This window comes from Ciona intestinalis, chromosome 5 (assembly GCF_000224145.3).
Source record: "Ciona intestinalis chromosome 5, KH, whole genome shotgun sequence".
In the NCBI taxonomy this organism is placed as follows: Eukaryota; Metazoa; Chordata; class Ascidiacea; order Phlebobranchia; family Cionidae; genus Ciona; species Ciona intestinalis.
Genome location: NC_020170.2, coordinates 3807147 through 3827177, shown reverse-complemented (window position 1 = coordinate 3827177; position 20031 = coordinate 3807147). Strand labels below are relative to the sequence as shown.

The following is a 20031-nucleotide window of genomic DNA, read 5'->3' as shown; positions in this document are numbered from 1 at the left end:
TAAAACAAGAAAGTGTTTTAATAATTTTAGTTTTGTCATACAGAGAATTTCAAAATGTTGTTTAAGTTGGTATTAGCATTGTTACTTGTGTTTTGTGCTGAGGCGCAAGATACTCGACAGATTTTATTAACTTTGAGCTCGGTTGGAAATTCTGAGAAGGGAGCGCAAGGTCCACCGGGTCTTCCAGGTAAAAGAGGACCATCTGGATTACGAGGCTCGGCTGGACCTGTCGGCGGACCCGGTACTACGGGTCGTCAAGGTGAAAGAGGACCACCTGGATTAAACGGCTCGGTTGGCCCTGTCGGCGGACTCGGTACTACGGGACGCCCAGGTGAAAGAGGACCACCTGGATTGAAAGGCTCGGCTGGAACTGTCGGCGGACTCGGTCCGAAGGGACAGAAAGGAGAATGTACTTCGAACATACAAGAAATGAAAAACCGGTTTAGCAGGTTTCAAACAGGCGTTAAACGTAAGATTATCTGTTTATTTGCATAATTGTTTTTCACTAAAAGCACGTTTACAGAGATAAATGGAACAGCTTGGTTTTCTGCTGGAAATGGTTATTTATATTGAACTCTGCCAGCATCAAACTATCATGCTGCTAAACGTTCGTGTGCAGCAATCGGTGCAACATTGGCTATTATTGCTCCAAGAAATATAAACATAACGAGGTGCAATAATATTTTTCTATAGAATTATTTGCTTTGGATATACATTTATTAAAATATATATAGTAGGGTGGGGAAGATGGGACGTTTTATCATTCTATTTTTTTCATCCCATTTAATGGTAAACAAAGATCATTTAAAGAATTGTAAACCGTATTCTCACGACTCCCATAATCATTGTTAATTGTTTAAAACACGATTCGGATATTTAAATATTACTTGCTAAAGGTGCCCCATCTCCCCCCACCCTACTATATTGTTTTAATAGATGTCAGTTAACAAAGGTAGAGTAGTAGTAATCCGTGTTATCACCCAAAAACGTCATATATGTTTTGATTTTGGAAATATTGTGACAATATGTGCCTAAGTTTCCCGTCTTCCCCACTCTACTATATATGCTGATTTTAGTGCCTAATAGTTTTTTTGTAAAACTTGCGTTGGTACACGTTTAAAGACGTTGGTAATATTTCAGAATGATTATACATCACTTCGGGATTACATCATCCCAACACACCTGGATCGGTATGAATGATATTGAACGAGAGAATACTTGGGTTTGGGAAAATGGTGAGCGAGTTCTAAGCAGCCATGCACACTGGACACCTGGAGAACCCAACTCAATTGCAGAGGAGGATTGTGGGATGATTTATTCTACAGGAAAATGGAATGATGTCGGTTGCCAACTGCTGTTTATACCACTCTGCGAAATGTCACTTTTTGACGCATAATGTCGTAATGGATTCTGAATCGCGCACACCATTTTAATAAGCCAAACATATAGACCATAAAACAGGATTATTAAAACAATAAAAGTTTGCTTTGCTTGTGCTTTCACGCTAGATTTTTCCTCTTGCTATATAATATAAAACTTAGCTTTACACACTTTATAATACGTATATAGTTCTGGTGTCTCCTTCTTTTTACTTATGTACCCCTTTGCGCCGAATAAACTATGCTGCCAATAAGATTGGCTGGTAATATTGCTTTATGGGAACACAATTTTCCATTTTAATTTTGTGAAATATACCGGTTAAAAATGAAGTCTCGATCTTGTAAATTTCTTTGCAGAAGCGAACCTTTTACTATTGTGTATTTTGTGCTCCTCGCATATATAGTAGAGTGGGGGAAGAGCTCATGCAGTGTTGACGACAGGTATATTCGTGAAGTTTTTCTATTAAAACCACTTCTAGCTAAGAAATTTCCACGGAAATTAAGTGCCAGATCCCGACATGTATATTGGTTGTATACACTTGCAGCAGTTTCATCAGCATTTATAATTCGATGAGCTCATACAGTGTTGACGACAGCAGGTATATCCGTAATTTTTTAATAAAACCACCTCCGGCTAAGAATTTTTTCAGGGAAATTAATTCCCACAAAGAATTTTTCAAGGAAATTAAGTGCCAGATCCGGACACGTATATTTGTTGTATTCACTGGCGGCAGTTTCATCAGCATTTATAAGTTAGTAAGCTGTTCTGTACAGATTATTTTAGTTCACTAAGTATACGCTGTATTATTAATTTGAGTTTTGTCATACAGAGAATTTCAAAATGTTGTTTAAGTTGGTATTAGCATTGTTACTTGTGTTTTGTGCTGAGGCGCAAGATACTCGACAGATTTTATTAACTTTGAGCTCGGTTGGAAATTCTGAGAAGGGAGCGCAAGGTCCACGGGTCCTCCGGGTGAAAGAGGACCACCTGGATTGAAAGGCTCGGCTGGACCTGTAGGCGGACTAGGTCCGAAGGGACGTCCAGGTGATAGAGGACCGCCTGGATTGAAAGGCTCGGCTGGCCCTGTCGGCGGATCCGGTACAACGGGTCGTCCAGGTGAAAGAGGACCACCTGGATTGAGAGGCTCAGCCGGACCTGTCGGCGGACTCGGTCCTAAGGGGCAAAAGGGAGAATGTACTTCGAACAGTGCATACGTTGATAATGCTATACAGGAGATGAAAAACCGACTCAGAGAGTTTCATGCTGGTTTTAAACGTAAGAATATAATATGTTAATTTGCATAATTGTTTCTTCACTAAAAGCATATTTACAGAGATAAATGGAACAGCTTGGTTTTCTGCTGGAAATGGTTATATTTATCGAACTCTGCCAGCATCAAACTATCAAGCTGCTGTACGTTCGTGTGCAGCAATCGGTGCAACATTGGCTGTTATTGCTCCAAGAAATATAAACATAATGAGGTGCAATAACATTTTTCTATTGAAATATTGGCTTTGGGTATATATTAGGGTGGGGAAAGATGGGACAAACTTTTCTTATACGGACCCCTATTTAATGATAAACAGTAATAAAATAATAAAAACTTGAATATTTTGTTAAGTTTGTTTTTGTCTCATAAAACTAGTTTTAGTTTTGTTGAAAAAACTTAGATACGAACATGAGGAAAAAAATAAGTAGGGCTACATATGGCTTTAATTTGGTATAAAAAAATCTATAAAAAATATACATATATGATATCCTTGGTTATATCTATGATTTCTATGGTTGGCACACATTTAAGACGTTTGCAATATTTCAGAATGATAAGACAGCGTTTCGGTATTGCATCACAACACAACTGGATCGGTCTTAATGATATTGAACGGGAGAATACTTGGGTTTGGGAAAACGGGGAGCGACTTTTAAGCAGCGATGCCGATTGGAACACTGGGGAACCAACAAATTCTGGAGGCATCGAAGACTGTGGGATGTTGAATCAATTAGGAAAATGGAATGATTTCCCTTGCAATAGAGGGTTGATACCACTCTGCGAAATGTCAATTTTTGACGCATAATGTCGTAATGGATTCTGAATTGGGCACACCATTTTAATAAGCCAAACATATATGCTGCATGCCATGTTTACCACTGGTATTGGTGATCTCTCTCGATACGACCCACCAAATAAATAAAGATTCCCTGCCTGCTAGATTCCGCAATGGTACGCCTACGGCGGTCTTCTTTATTAGCATAGATAATGTAGTGAGCAGTCTTGTGTTGTTTAGTTTGCAAAACGAGCAGTTCAGCGTTTTGAATAAATGCTATCAAAGCGACTTATTGCTGCCGAGTCACTGGGTACATTTTTTCATTGTTCTTGTAAATTTCTTTGCAGAATCGAACCTTTTACCAACTCGTGTATTTTGTGCCTTCCGTATATCCTTGGTTGTTTTGATTCTGCTTTCGGTACCTTATGCGTTGTAAATTAACATTTTTTCATTAACCTCGCCACCTGAACCAGATTAGTTTGAAGTAAAAATTGTATTTGTAAGTTATTTTGGCCATTTTTGTTCCATGTACGTCATACTCATACAGCAGTGTTTACGTCAGGGTTGTTTGTGAAGTTTTTCTACTGAAATCACCTTTGGCTAAGAATTTTTCACGGAAATTAGGTGCCAAATTCTGACATGTATATTGGTTGTATACACTTGCAGCAGTTTCATCAGCATTTATAAGTCGATGAGCTTATACAGTGTTGACGACAGCAGGTATATCCGTGAAATTTTTCTAATAAAATCACCTCTGGCTAAGAAATTTTTCAGGGAAATTAATTCCCACAAAGAATTTTTCAAGGAAATTAAGTGCCAGATCCGGACACGTATATTTGTTGTATTCACTGGCGGCAGTTTCATCAGCATTTATAAGTTAGTAAGGTGTTCTGTACAGATTATTTTAGTTCACTGATTAAACGCTGTATGGAAATATTTTTTTGTTTTCTAGCTCGTTGGAAATTGGCAAGGTGTTTTACTATAATTGAAAAAGTCCTAAAACAAGAATTTTTTTAATAATTTTAGTTTTGTCATACAGAGAATTTCAAAATGTTTTTTAAGTTGGTATTAGCATTGTTACTTGTGTTTTGTGCTGAGGCGCAAGATACTCGACAGATTTTATTAACTTTGAGCTCGGTTGGAAATTCTGAGAAGGGAGCGCAAGGTCCACCGGGTCTTCCAGGTAAAAGAGGACCACCTGGATTACGAGGCTCAGCTGGACCTGTCGGCGGACCCGGTACTACGGGTCGTCAAGGTGATAGAGGACCACCTGGATTAAAAGGCTCGGTTGGCCCTGTCGGCGGACTCGGTACTACGGGACGCCCAGGTGAAAGAGGACCACCTGGATTGAAAGGCTCGGCTGGAAATGTCGGCAGACTCGGTCCGAAGGGACAGAAAGGAGAATGTACTTCGAACATACAAGAAATGAAAAACCGGTTCAGCAGGTTTCAAACAGGCGTTAAACGTAAGGTTATCTGTTAATAAGCATTATTGTTTTTTCACTAAAAGCATGTTTACAGAGATAAATGGAAGAGAATGGTTTTCTGCTGGAAATGGTTATATTTATCGAACCCTACCAGCATCAAACTATCAAGCTGCTAAACGTTCGTGTGCAGCAATCGGTGCAACATTGGCTATTATTGCTCCAAGAAATATGAACATAACGAGGTGCAATAACATTTATCTATGGAAATATTTGCTTTGGATATATATTTTGTCTACTATAGTCTTGTGTTTTTAAACTTGCCTTGGCCTTGGTACACATTTAAAGACGTTTGTAATATTTCAGAATGATTAGAAATCATTTCGGTATCACCTCATCCCAACGCAACTGGATCGGTCTTACTGATATTGCGCAGGAGAACACTTGGGTTTGGGAAAACGGGGAGCGACTTTTAAGCAGCGATGCACATTGGTTACCTTCGCAACCAGACAATTCTGCGGGTGTCGAAGATTGTGTGGAGATGCACAACGCACAAGGTTGGAATGATATATCTTGTGGTTACACTGGCCCAGTAACGCTTTGTGAAATGTCAGTTTTCGACGCGTAAATGGGACGCGAACTTTGAATTACAACTCCATAGAAAATAGTACACCAGCAGCAGTTATATTATACTCTTAGCTTTGCTTGACCTTTCACAATACAATGCTTGTAACCTTGCGTATTACGATATGCTTCTTTTTTTTTCATTTTCTTTTCAACTAACTTTCTGCGCGAAAATAGATCATAGCCGTAAATCATGGTTTGTATGAAATAAATTTCTACATAAGAAAACACTTTTTTATTCAAGATATTTTGTGAAAGATGGTGATTAGATTTAAAAAGCCACTAATGGTGGGAAGTAATTAAACATAAATGTCGTAAAATCTTGTAGAATAAAATAAATATAGTAGGGTGGGCGAAGACGGGACACGTTTAGCACATAATATCCAAATATCCTGATTTTGCTTATAGCTCTATGGAAGTCGTGAGAATACAGTTTTATAATTCTTTAATTGTCCTTTGTTTACTAGTAAATTTTGACGAGAAAATAGAATAAAAAGGTGTCCCATCTTCCCCCACCCTACTATATTTATTAAATTACTTATGCAGTAATCACAGTGTAAGCAATCACACACGCATTTATCAAACACCAATTTACAGCAATAGGAAGATCGTCAGATATGAATTCAAGATAAAAACTATTTTCGTTCAACATCATAAACGTAACAGAATCCTATGTTTTTAGCAGCGACAGGTAAACTGTGTGGCAGCACCTTCCATGTATTTAGGACAGAGTTGTAGACCTCAACACTTCCAAAGTACTCTCCTGAAAAAACATGACACAACGAATGTCGAGTCAACCGTGTCAAAACATCACGAAAAATGATTGCCCGCTGCCGCTTGCAGCTCCTTGATTACCACTACATTACTTGGCGCATTTCTTACTTTAAGCGTGATAGCACGCCATTCGTAGTGTGTATTGTGTGCTGCTATACTGTATTTGTGACTGTGAGGCGTTTTTGTAGGACAGGAATTAGCGTCAGTTTTACTGTTGTTTTCATAAGTGTTATTGCTTTTATTGTTAGATAAAGATGATACTAACATAGCTTACCTGAGCTATAGTCCCAGCCACCAGCGGCAAGAACTTGACCTCTGTATTTCATGCAAGTTACATCCATTCGCCTGCTGTTCATGTCAGCTAGTCTGTAATTGATAAACAATATTACCAAGGCGGGTGTTTTGCTCAGGACTATTGTTAAATACACGAACTAATTGTTTAAAGTTAAATATAAAACTGTACATCAACGCCATGAATTGAAAGTTAGCTATAACTGTTGTACATTATGTGTTGTTACTATAACTACTGACCGTTTCCATTTTAGTGTCTTAGTATTAAAAGCATCCACTCTTGTAGTTTGCCCACCAAGGACAATAATATCATCTTCAAATCCCACAGCAGACATTCCATATTCGCTCAAAGGAGAGAAAACTGTCATAAGGTAATTAGAACAAACCATTATGTTGATGGACAATTAGTGTGAATAATAGTGTTATAATTCCTATGTAATCCATTATGTTGATGGACAATTAGTGTGAATAATATTGTTATAATTCATATGTAATCTACCTGGCGAATCATATATAGTGGGTAAACTCCATTGCCGGCTTGTTGTATTAAATTGTTGGACCTTACTTGTCGTTTGGATCGACTTTACCCCGAATTGGCCACATATGACGTATATACTGACGTCATGAGATGTACATGCAGCATTCCCAACGCCTGGGTGTATAATTGTTTAGTATGGATTAATGATATATAAATTATAGTAAAAAGTAGCTTGGGATAAGATGGGGCATACTTTCATTATTGTTTCTAGTTTCATTTAATGCTAGACAAATAATATTTACAGAATTATATATAACCGTATATCCTCGTGACTCTATAAACGAGCGTTGTTAATTGTTTTAAATGTTTAAAACACGATTTTGAAATAAGGGACTTTGGTTGCTAACAATACCGATATTACCCCACAGTATAGTGAAATTGTTTTAGTTTTATATTGTAATAATAGAGCGTAACCGTGTTTTACTGGATAGATGGTGCTGAAATAGGGGTATTTTACGCTAAAAATGTCATAACGCTGTATCGTTTTGAAACTGCTTAGTTGATGTACCAATAGGCATGTTCGGTAAAGCAATCCATTTGTTGATTCTCGTGTCGTAGCATTCAGCGGTGCTGTGTACCGTTTCCCCATCGTACCCACCACACACGTAAACCCTCCCGCCAACAGTAGTAGCGCAGTGCATGAGCCTGTTAAGTGGAAAGCATCGCAGTGTAATAAAAAATTCAACAGATAGTTACATAACGGATAAAATAATCACCAACCGGCCATGCTTCATCGGTGCAACTTGCGACCACCTATTTTCTCGTGTACATAACCGCCAGGTGGCGCGCGTGGACTGCATTTTCTCGTAGTTAAAGCCACCAATAACGTATATAAATCTACCGACAGCAACGGTGCGGTAGTCCTCTAGGTTTCTATCAGGAAATTCCGGAAGGTTCGAGTATCCTGCCAAGACAATTGTCAAAACAATATATTTATGCCTTAAACAATCACCTGAATTAAGATCTTCTTCCTCCCGTTCAACAGTTTGTTTTTGACCTACAAATAGATCTGATTCCATCTTGTAACATTTATAATGTGTCCTGTACCGAAACCCACCGATGAAGTAAAAGCGATGCTCAATTTTGTAGCAGTCTAAAAGGTTTTCAAGCGATCCTGATTGTTCAAATACAGGGCCCAAAGTTTCGTTGTTCGTAAATTTGTTTGAAATATTTGTGTTAAAAATTCTTTTGATGAGCAGTGAGTGTTCAGTGTTTTTGTCACAATTAGAACAAGTATAGATGCTGTCGGTTTTCAATGTTTTAAAGTTTTTGAGATTGGTTATATGTTCTCCAAACCTGATGAAATAATGAAATGTTTTTACTAAATCTAGCAATCATAGTAATATATGTAGAATTTTATAGAGTGTGTCTGTGTTTGTAAGAGTGAATTTTATTGCGTTTATTTAAATGAATTGAAAACCGCATGCTATTAATACGACTGTGTGAACTTTGTATACTACGTTACTTACCACGTATCAAGCATGAAATGTACGGCATCTTTAATCAAATCAAGTCGATGGAATGAATCTGCAAGACCACACATTGCAACACAGTTGTCTGCGTTTAAACGTGCAGAAAGAATTTTGTCACAAGCCTCCGCCGAAGTTTTAAACGCGAGCATGTCCGAAAGTTCAATAACTTCCCAAATTTCTTCGCAACTTAATCTGTACAACAAACAGATCTGTTAGAAATAATGATAATTGTGACCAGAAAACATTTTTTTTGAAAATTTTACATTATTTTTATTTATCGCTTTCTGATCCGCATTATGTGCTTCTCCTTACGTTGGACGTGATTATATAGTATAAGTTTATGACATACTAAAATATAATGGCGCGTTTTAACAGTTCAAGGCAGAAAAATATGTTATATATTCACCTGACTATTGAAGATTCGCCATTTGTGCATGCCACCAATACTTTGTTGAAAACATCATAGTCAACGTCGGGCAGTTTAACATTAGAGTTGCCATTCTCTTGAAAATTGCCAAAGAAAAGCGCACGAAAATATTCACTCACGTCTGCAAGTGCAGATTTGTTGCAGGAAAGGGTTTTTCCGTCTGCAAACCTGACTAAAAAAATAAGTTTATGTTTAAATCCAGACAATTGAACATATAGTACCGTGGGGGAAGATGGGATACCTTTTTATGTTATTTTCACATTTAGTAGTAAACAAAACACTCAAAGAATTTTAAACCGTACCTCCGTGACACCTATGTAGCGTTCTTATTTATTTAAACCACGATCAGGATATTTGGGAATTATGTGCTAAAGGTGTCTTGTCTTCCCCAACCCTACTATATAGTATAGGGTGGTGGAAGATGGGACACCTTTAGCACATAATATACAAATATCCCGATCGTGTTTTTAATAATTAACAACAACCTATGGGAGTCGTGAGAATATAGTTTTAGGATTCTTTAAATGTTCTTTGTTTACTACTAAAGAAGAAAAAATGGAGTTAAAAGGTGTCCCATCCTCCCCAACCCTACTATACGATAGGTTGATGTAGGATGGTTCTTGTTTTCATTTTCTTTTGTATTACCATTTGCTAATCTATATAGGTGCTGAATTATGTAACCGTATTCTCACGACTCCAAAATTTGGTAGTAATTATTAAAAACACGATTATAGGAAATATGCGATATAATGTGCTAACGGCATCTTTATGTTATTCCATGCTGCACTACATGGTTCATATTGTATACCACTCATAGAGGAAACTAATAAATGCTAAAAGGGGGCAATATAAATGCATGACACTATATAACATAATTGAAGGAAGCATATTTTTACGGAAAATGAAGCTATACGTTTGGTGCGGCGTTATAAGATATTGCACAAATGTCTCAACAAATATCTTATACAATACCTGTGACATTATTATTCTGGCTGTCATACACATTATCCCCAAGGTAATTCAAATGCACTGCAAGCTGATTCGTGCACATTGTTTTTAATACACCACTGCAGGTATACGATTTCCCACGTTATAAAACTGCAATAAGCTGCAGTTTTATTCTGTCCTGCTGTTATAGATACTGCCAAAGCGTTACTATAACAATTCTATCCTAATTATCACCAGCTTTATCATACGACACATCAAGAAAGTACTTACCCTACTGACGTCATTCATCTGGTTTCTGCATATATTGTCACGTGACGATCGACAGCCGCATACCGAACACTCCAAGGAGAATTATAATAATGGACCTCCGCTAGAATAGGTAAAGTACAACTTAGACCGTTGTTAGTTGTTGAAAACACGATCAGAATATTTGGATATTATGTGCTAAAGGTGTCCGTCTTCCCCAACCCTACTCTGCTTGTCGAAATACTTAACCCACTACTTTATATGCGAATGATATGCTAGAAATGTGTAAAATATGTTGACCAAATCTAGCAATGAAAATTTTACATTGCCACACTCGATGCGACCTGGTATTTAGGCTAGAGTCAGCCTATTACACCAACACCCAGATCACAACATGTTACAGCTGTCGCAGAGAACGCGCAGTGTTTTCGGTGGAGTATATTCCCTTGTGGAACGGACGAATTATATAACTATATATAACGCATTCTTCATAATTGCCGACGACAATATATGCTGCTGTTCAGTTTATGACAGTGTAAGAGAAACATTTTGATCGCACGTACTGTTATCCGAGATAAACAAGAAAGCAATAAACTTTAGTAATATAAAAGTTCCAATTATTTTCACCTTTTATTTCTTGGTCTTAAAATATAGATTTCAGTATGTTAGCGATCCAAGTATTATTAGCATTGTTACTTGTGTTTTGTGCTGAGGCGCAAGATACTCGACAGATTTTGTTAACTTTGAGCTCGGTTGGAAATTCTGAGAAGGGAGCGCAAGGTCCATCGGGTCCTCCAGGTAGAAGAGGACCACCTGGATTGAAAGGCGTAAAAGGTTCGCCAGGGGTAGGCGGCCATCCCGGTTTAAAGGGACAAAAAGGAGATAAAAGCAGCGCAAATATAGAAGATGTCATACGTGCTTTGGAAAACAAGTTTGACAACAAACTGATAAAGTTAAGGGGTAGGTTAGGCTATTGAGGTTTTAAATGTTTTGCAGCCAATATTGTAGAATGTAACATATATACTAAATGATTTCATACTGTTTCAGGTCAGATCGAAACTATGGCGCAAACTGGCATTAAAGGTAAGTTAAAAGTTTGAACTTATAATTAACTATACTCACTAAGACTAAAGCCATGATGTTTTTCAGAGATAAATGGCAGACCGTGGCTGTCAGTCGGCAATGGTTATTTGTATCGAACAATACCAGCAAGAAACTATCATGCTGCTAATACGACCTGTCGGGCAATTGGAGGAAGACTGGCTGTTGTTGCACCAAGAAATGAACACACAATGAGGTAGCAATACCATTTTGGCGCCATGGTATGGTTAGGCGCCATGGTTTAGTGGTTAGCGCGCCTGCCTGTAACCCAGGGGTTATGGGTTCAAGGCTCGACGTTGCTACCATTGAACAATTAGGTCTGTGGAACTTGGAAGTCGTAAGGAGATGGTTTTATATTTTTTTGAATGTTCTTTGTTTACTACCGAATGTGACGAGAAAAGTGGCCCATCTTCCCCACCCTGCTACACTATATGCCGTTTACATAAACCGTATATATACAAAATTTTCAGAACCATCACAACTCATCCACTCATAAGAACAGTATCATCGCACAACTGGATCGGTCTTAATGATATTGAACAGGAGAATACTTGGGTTTGGGAAAACGGGGAGCGACTTTTAAGCCGCGATGCACACTGGAATTCCGGAGAACCAACAAATTCTGAAGGCCGCGAAGACTGTGTGGTGGCATTTAGCACAGGCGGATGGAATGACGTACCTTGTGATATCAATGCAACACCGCTTTGCGAAATGTCAATTTTTGATACGTAAATTTGGAAAAGTATATGAATTTGGGAAAGTATAAATCATTTTAAATCGCCCCAAAACCGACTTGTAAGATATTGATACTGGTTGTAGCTTGATCACCGTTATGACGACACCAGTATAATAGCATGCTTTATAAAACCAGGTAAAAGTAAAATTCTCCTCTTCTGGTAGCTGTCGTCTATTATTGCGCACCCCGTGATATAAATCATGCAATAATCAACTCGACTCTTTTGATCGTCAGGAAGTTTGGGAAAGTAATTAATTAAACACCGGGCGAGAGTGCAGCTAATTGCATATTGTTTCCGCGTGTTTCTGCATAGCACAGGCTCCTCTGAACACTAAACAGCACTAAAGTTTACCATAGTTGTTTTACCCTCTTTGGTTGTTGGATATATTTTGTAGGATTCCTTTCTTCGTAATTTGGGTTGCCATGACAGTTCCACAAACTGATATATCCGAGCATAGTACTCGGGCCTAAAAACAAACCGAGTATTACGTTTAGGTATATTGTAAGGGTGAATGGAGATCTGTGTTGTGGCCTGCTGGAGAAGCAGTTATAAGTATGCGATGGTTGTTCGGCTGCAAAATGCCTCTGTGAGCAAAGAACGGGAGTATACTGGATTACCTGCTAAGACGAGTCGAATCAGAGTGGCCGAATGCTAAAAAACGTAGAATAAGTTAACTAACATTTTGAAGTTCCTTAGATCCTAAACATGCGCCTGTAAGTTCACAAACATGGCGTGTAGCATCTCGCGTGAGCGAAAACCACCGGTGTTAAACTCGAATGACCTGTTCAGCAACGTCCTTGAACTGTCACCGCAGATTACCGGCGCGATATCGCTACATATAAGTATCGACTTATTATCTCGTAATGTGCAAATGAAACTTACTCAACAAGTAATAGCGTTTGCGTGTTGCATAAGGCATTTCAGCTCCGTAGGTTGTACGTTTGGTAGCAGTTTTAAATCAAAATGACTGAATATACTGTAGTAATGGTTCGTCATGGAGAAAGCGAATGGAACAAGGCAAATAAGTTCTGCGGTTGGTTCAACGCTGATTTAAGTCCAAAGGGTAAGCAGGGATACATATAGCATGTTTTTTCGTAATTTTAAATACATTTAGCAGGCTTTTTTGTTAGTTTTAAATTAACTTTATATTTACTTTTTCATATTTCTTTACTCTTGCATTAACTGTAACTGAAAATAAATATACACAAAAATGCAATTGTATTTTAGACTATTTAATGTACATGCATTCTTTCAGGAAAAGAAGAGGCCAATGCTGCTGGTAAAGCTTTGAAAGACAGTGGGTATTCATTTGATCTTGCTTATACCTCTGTACTAACTCGAGCCAATGAGACACTTGATGCTATTTTGGGCGAATTGGGCCAGAAGAGCATTCCGATTAAGAAAAGCTGGAGGTTAAATGAAAGACATTATGGTGGTTTAACTGGGTTGAACAAAGCTGAAACGGCTAAAAAGTATGGAGACGCTCAGGTAACAGCAATTATATTTTTGTAATTCTAATCAGAGTTTGTAAATAAACAAAGAGCTATTTTATGTTGCTTATACAAATCACATAGCAGTATACCACAAAGCACATGAGGCTAATTTGATCATAGACATAATATAAAACTATACAACTTTTTCACTTCGACAATTAAACTCCGAGAAAAATTTGTACCCAATGCTAAGGTAATTGATCAGTTAAGTTAGCCCCTATGTGTTGCCTTTTAAGGTTTCTATGGTGGTGGAATAACTTTGTTTATAAATCAACTCCAGTTCTAATTAATTGGTCGATTTTTGTAGAACTGTTTTTCAACACAATTAAAGGATATTGATAATGGGTTTGTATTATTTCTTACCAAAAAATGGCTTCAAAACAGGTTCTGACTTGGCGCAGAAGTTTTGACGTTCCCCCTCCTCAAATGGGGAGTGACCATGAGTATTATGACATCATAAACAAAGATGAGAGGTACAAAGATGTCAGTTCAGAAGATATGCCAAGTTGTGAAAGTTTGGAACTTACTATAAAAAGAGCATTGCCATACTGGAGTGAGGAAATTGTACCAAATATCAAAGCAGGAAAGAAGATTATTATCGCAGCTCATGGAAATAGTCTTCGAGGGATTGTTAAATATTTAGATGGTAATTTGTGTAATAATTTATGACTACTTTAAAATATCATTTTAATAAATACAGGTATCACTACCTTATATGCAGCTAAATTAGAGTGAAATTGTTTAGCATCAATTAAAGTTATATGCTGGGATTCCAAATCCATAGATAATTCCCACATTATGTCTGTTTTAGAAATATCAGACAAAGATATCATGGAACTGAATTTGCCAACTGGAATTCCATTTTATTATAAGCTGGATGAAAACATGAAACCCATTGTGTCTATGCAGTTTCTTGGAGATGCAGAAACCGTTGCAAAAGCTATGGCAGCAGTAGCTGCACAAGGAAAATCAAAATAGTTGCACGTTTGGATTGAAATTCTCTCTTTGATGGCGCTTTTTATCTTTTAAAGTTTTGTTGTTTTTTTATTTAGCTAGTTCCACAAAAGTTTTAAGTGTTAAAATATGTACTGTGATGTTGCATGTGTCAAAGCTGTGTCTGCCAATTTCTCAAATAAATAAACAGGTTCTGTTATCAAGAGGGTAGACTAAGCAGTGTTTACTTTTTTAGAAAAATCACACCAGTTGGATAGAAATTCAAATTTTATTTGCACACAGATTGGTTGTGATTGGTAATAAATATGTTCACAAATGCACGTTTTTGACCAGAGTTTCGCAAATTTAACACAAAGCAATGAGAAAAACAATAACAACAAAAAATCCTTTTAAACGCTCTCTGGGGTATAATGTAAATTACTGACGACACATTTTAAAATTAAGGAGTTATGTTGCAAAACTCTAGTCATTCTTTTTGTCCCCTGTGCTGGGTAGTGCTTTGGGGGTTGTGGGAAGTTCAGAGACGGCAGGTGCATCAGGATTTTCCCCTGAAGTGCCAAATTCATTGACTCGTTTTGGATCAATGCGATAGGTGTAGCGTTGGTAAAGATAAATAAAGAACACCACATCGTCACGGAAACAGCCAATGCGATAAAGGGTTGGCATTTTTATGACAAAGGCAAAAATATCGTCAATAAAAGTGTTCAGTGCTTTGTACGTTAACATTCGCCATGGAAGGTGTGCTACAGACTTCATTTTGTAATTTATAAAAAGCTGAGGGGTCATCATAATGAACCCAAAGGTGAGGAGAAAGCCATAAAGCATGCTAAGAATATACGAATAAACTCCTTTGTGTTCGTCATATATTAGGGAGTAAACAGCATATGCGATTAAAAAGGGAAAAAGGATCATGCCTAGGTATTTAAAAGCAAGCTGATCGTACTTTTTGGTCTCTGATTCAACATAGGTTGATTTATCATGTATAGTAATTCTGGGAATAAAACCCAACCATTTCCTTTCCATGCTAATGCCCACGGACATAACTTTTGTGATTTTCCAGGCATCTATCAGACACCCAATAAAGATGCTCACCTTGATCACAAAGTTGGTATCATTGTCCATTACATAAAGAAAAACAATTACAGATTGGACCACGGACACCAGAACTGAACGAACTGAAAGACCTTCAAGGGATTTTCGTGATTTCCAAAACTGAATGTCATTCTTGAATGCAAGAAATTCGAACACGCTGTGGACTATAGAGACCACAACAGTAAGGCCCAGCATATACGGGTTGGTCTCAAGAATTGCTTCTTTTAGTGCATCTTGGTCTTGCTCCGAGTCCTGCATATAGTCATCCCCAAGCATACTGGACCATTGGCTTCTCATGTTTTGTGAAATGTACATTTGCAGTTTAAATAAAGACATTGGCTGCACTGTTACATACAGGCTCACTTGTTTCACAGTGTCATTGATAGGAGTGAAGTCTCGTAGGAGATTCCAGTAATCATTCAAGTAAACAATTGGTTCGTAAGTCATGCCTGCTGCATCAAAATGTATCATCTTATCTAATGGCGATGGAATTTTTCCTTTGGTCCATGGGGTATGATCATCAACCAAATTGATTGTTAAATTTGGGTGCCAATGTGACAGCAGTTCAACATTACCTTGCTTTTCAGCATGCTTTAATAACTCTGGGTCAGTTTCTGTTTTACCAGTCAGAAGATTCTGGGTTCGTTTAATTGTTCGTTTTTTGTATTTGTTTAATTGCTTGTTTACATATACAACATGCTGTGCTGAATATGCGCCATCAAATTTATAATTCGGGACATGGCCAGCCAAGGTCAAATATGTATGAATGTAAAGAGACTTGTTATTTTGAACATTATGTGACAAATCAATTGTACCATTGTAAGTGTAAGTTCCATCTCCAAAGGGACCATCAGTGAACGACCCATATGTTATTTCATCTAAATGCCAGAACAGTTCGTTTAGCGATAATTTGTCTCGTTGCATTCGTTCCTTCTCGTTAACAAACATCCATAGAGACAACATTTCACCTTGTCCAAACAAGTTAGCTGATGGAGCGGCAACGGGAACTGGAGTCCCGGTGCTATCAGTTGCTGGGGTTTCTGTTTTATTTCCTCCTCCTCTAAGCCAGGACATGAACATCCACATCATGAGCATCCTGAAGAGGACACCAGTTACAACATTCCATGTACTTTGTGGAGCTGCTTGCTGTGGATTCTCAGCAGCCCCTGTATTTTCCCCAGCTCCTCCGTTTGCTACTGCAGCAGTTTCCGCCATTTTAAATTTTCTTTAAAACCTTAAACCTGAACGTCACGGTGCATACAAGACACAATTAGAGTAGCTGATGATTACTGGCTACAAAAATAACACATTTTATATCCTATAGCAGACATACAAATAAAGGGCAAAAGCTACACAGGGCATTTACATCAATGTCTACAGTAATATGCAGTTACAGCATGCACACTGAAACAATTAAAGTCGATTCAATGTTAAAAAAACAGGTTATAATAATTGACCAAGCAAAGAAAGTAAGAAACATTGAAATTAAACTACCGTTTCAATTAAAGACTGCACTATTATGAACCCCATACAAGTTTAATATATTATATTTTATGGATTAAAACCAATTTGAAAATAAAGTATTTTGAAAGGAGGCCAGCGTTGGAGTAAAAAGGGGTTACAACAAACTGTAGGTAAAGCACAGATGTAGTTTACGAAAAATTTAGTTGTTAATTTACCTTCAACTAAAAGGCATGATTTAGCTATATTGGAACTTACAAAATATATATATTTGTTTCTAAGGTAATATACATAAATATGATTCCACAGGCACTAAATTACTGTGTAGGATTAGTCAATTACACAACTCATTCTACCAACTTTTACTGAAGTACAAAAGATATTTTTTTAATAATAACATATCTTAATAATAACTCTTACATTGCTCTAGTAATAGAAATTATAGGCTTTGTTAGTGTTTCTCCTATCGTAGCCAATATTTTATGTTTAAACATATATTATGCTAATATTTTTTGTTTTAACGTATACTATGCTTATGCGATGGACTGAAACACACAGGCCTTGGTAACATGGGTACAGAAATTAACTTGTTTGAACTAAAGGTGGTAATAACAAGCAGTGTACAATACAGTACATGCAAATTTGCGCTACTAAAAAACTTGTTACTTTTTGAACGAATCCCATTTTCAAAACAAGTTTAACAATTGAAAACATTTAACACATATATGAAACACTGTTATGGGAAATGTGAGTTTGGTATCCTGCATATTATCACTTGCATCATACCAGCATCATGCATGTTTAAAGTCATTTACACGATTTTCACTCATTGGTACTTGAGCCTCCACCTAAACTTGAGCGTGGTTTAGCTGCTTGCTGGTTTGGTTTGGCTCCTTTTGCGCCGGCATTAACTATCTGAGAGCCAGGCTTTTTATTTAGCAAAGAGTTGAAGAAGTTAGCAAGCATCCTTTCATTGCTTGCTCCAGTTTTAGATACATCTGGCTTGCCACCTTTGCCTGCAGCAGCAGCTGGAGCTAATGGGCTGTAGGATGTGCGCTTAGCAGGAGCATCACTGGATGGTTTTGTCACGGTTGGAGCTTTGCTTAACACTGCTTGAGCTTTCATTAAAAATGTTTGCTCATCATCCACAACAACTTCTTTCATATCTTGCACATGTTTCCTGGTGAGAGGGGGACGTGGTATTACGGATTCAAATGGGTCGTTAACTGTGAACTTCTGTAAATTGTCGCTGATGATGGAAAGTTTCTTCTCACTGTCCCATCCGGCTGGAACAAAGACCGCATCCCGATCAACAACATTTGCACAGTCGGAAAATGGGAATCCATACATCCTGTGTAATAAGTATTTCTTCAAAACCTCGATGTTTTTATTTTCTTTCATTGATGTATACACAAGTGACGCACCATGCTTCAAACAGAATAGACGCAAGTAATGCTGCAAGAAATCAAATTGCTCTTCGCTGTATCCGAACTCGGTTTCAAGTGTTTCGAGACTGTCACACTTTGTGCAAACTACTATCAGTGGTATGCAAAGGTTTTCAATAAGCGTGATTTCACCCAGGGGCTTAATGACTGACGAATCATTGGAAACATCTAGGGATGTATCTTTTACCTCATCTGCTTCAGTGGGATCAACATATCTTTGAAAATCTTTCACAATGTTTTGTTTCAAGTCTTCTAAGAAGTCCGGCTTACACTTTAGGCTGTCAATATGCTCATGAATAACCTTTGTCCATTTTGCAAGTGATTCAGGAATTTCCCATGGGTGTGACATATCGCAAGTAATAACAGCAATAGTATCGGAGAGACTGGTTTTTGGAAGTGCAAACTGTAGCAAACTTCGGTATGCTAAATGTCCATCAACAATCCAAATTCTGCAGATTCCACTTTCTTCTGCTTCATCTTCTTGAACCTCCATAGCTTGGAAATCAAGGGCGGAACCTCTATGAGTCTCTTCCAATCCCTGCAGCTTTGCAGTAAGAGTGGATTTGCCACTCAAATCATCTCCAAGAATAATTGCACTCTTATTTTCAGAAAGAGCACTTTGGGAAGAACTGGAAGAAACATCATCCAGTAACATAGACCAAACATTATTTCCACTCCCAGCACCCTTTTGATTGTCCATTTTTGATTGAACAATGATCTTTCCAGAGCCACGGGCCATTTAACTTATTTTAACATACACTTACACCAACCTACTTTAGTAATATTTGTTTTCCTTTATTTAAAAAAACAACAATTTTAATTAAGTTGTTATATATACCACGTTTCTCAATCATTGTCTGTTTTAATATGTCGCAAAATATACCAAGTTAGGAAGCATTATTACCATGCTGTAGTCAGCATGTATATACGCAGTACAGACCTAGAATACCTTACCCCTTGCTGTACTCCTTTGTATTAGAATTGCATTCCCGTGACTCGTATATAGTAAAGCATAGATATCTAAACATATAGATAGGAAACTAAGGTCACGTGACAAGTGATTTTTGCACTTTAACTGCTAATTTCCGAAATATTACTATTTAAAAAGAAACAATTTACGTTAATATCAATATTTTTCTTTATATTTGAAAGTTTCACGTTATAATATAGTACTTTCTTTGAATTATCAACGAAAAACCAGTTTCAGACGCTTCACGCTTGACTGGATCTGGTATAAACAGATCGAACGCATTAAATCAGTCCTGGAATTTATTGCAGACTGGAATTTATTTACGTTGCTTCAATGTGTCAAATGGCTTACATTAAATATTAAGCAAATATTCTCAAACAGATACATAGAATATAACAGGAAATTTAAATTTCATAATGTGCAGCAATTTAAAGGAAGTCAGAGAAGCGTTGCTTGAGCTTGAGCAAGTTCGTGTCACATTCACCTGTGAAAATTGTAGTGCTTCATTTTATGATCCATACGATTTAACCATTCACAAAGAGAGTCACAACAAAGTTGATATACAGACGACGAATAGGATTGATATACCAGGCAGCCCTTACAGCATCCA

At 37.5% G+C, this 20031-nt stretch overlaps 5 protein-coding genes across 6 annotated transcripts; 2 read left to right on the top strand and 3 right to left on the bottom strand.

Moving 5' to 3' along the window:
• Window positions 1–54: 54 nt before the first annotated feature.
• Window positions 55–12216, top strand: LOC100186578. The gene is made up of 7 exons (XM_026834657.1): window positions 55–385; window positions 2407–2655; window positions 2714–2861; window positions 3200–3449; window positions 4452–4890; window positions 11318–11465; window positions 11740–12216. The coding sequence occupies exons 1-7, from the start codon at window positions 55–57 to the stop codon at window positions 11999–12001; spliced, it is 1827 nt and encodes a 608-aa protein (XP_026690458.1). The 3' UTR covers window positions 12002–12216.
• On the bottom strand, window positions 6030–10148 carry LOC108949509 (kelch-like protein 23). 2 transcript variants are annotated; one of them, XM_018811941.2, is made up of 10 exons: window positions 9947–10148; window positions 8954–9146; window positions 8545–8739; window positions 8028–8371; window positions 7796–7979; window positions 7584–7720; window positions 7037–7189; window positions 6778–6898; window positions 6521–6612; window positions 6030–6235 (listed from the first exon to the last, which is right to left on the bottom strand). In XM_018811941.2, exons 1-10 carry the CDS (start codon window positions 10023–10025, stop codon window positions 6108–6110), a joined length of 1626 nt encoding a protein of 541 aa, XP_018667486.1. In that variant the 5' UTR covers window positions 10026–10148; the 3' UTR covers window positions 6030–6107. The 2 variants fall into 2 exon arrangements, with proteins under 2 accessions (XP_018667486.1, XP_026690407.1); XM_026834606.1 differs by having other exon boundaries at window positions 7796–8371.
• A 666-nt stretch (window positions 12217–12882) lies between the features above and the next one.
• Window positions 12883–14663, top strand: LOC100176359 (phosphoglycerate mutase 1-like). The gene is made up of 4 exons (XM_002126175.5): window positions 12883–13069; window positions 13262–13494; window positions 13884–14145; window positions 14311–14663. The coding sequence occupies exons 1-4, from the start codon at window positions 12970–12972 to the stop codon at window positions 14475–14477; spliced, it is 762 nt and encodes a 253-aa protein (XP_002126211.1). The 5' UTR covers window positions 12883–12969; the 3' UTR covers window positions 14478–14663.
• Window positions 14664–14702: 39 nt separating this feature from the next.
• On the bottom strand, window positions 14703–16803 carry LOC100182688 (cleft lip and palate transmembrane protein 1 homolog). The gene has a single exon (XM_026834603.1). It carries the CDS (start codon window positions 16758–16760, stop codon window positions 14916–14918), a length of 1845 nt encoding a protein of 614 aa, XP_026690404.1. The 5' UTR covers window positions 16761–16803; the 3' UTR covers window positions 14703–14915.
• Window positions 16788–19434, bottom strand: LOC100178682 (cytoplasmic dynein 1 light intermediate chain 1-like). The gene has a single exon (XM_002126000.4). It carries the CDS (start codon window positions 19188–19190, stop codon window positions 17829–17831), a length of 1362 nt encoding a protein of 453 aa, XP_002126036.1. The 5' UTR covers window positions 19191–19434; the 3' UTR covers window positions 16788–17828.
• Window positions 19435–20031: the final 597 nt, after the last annotated feature.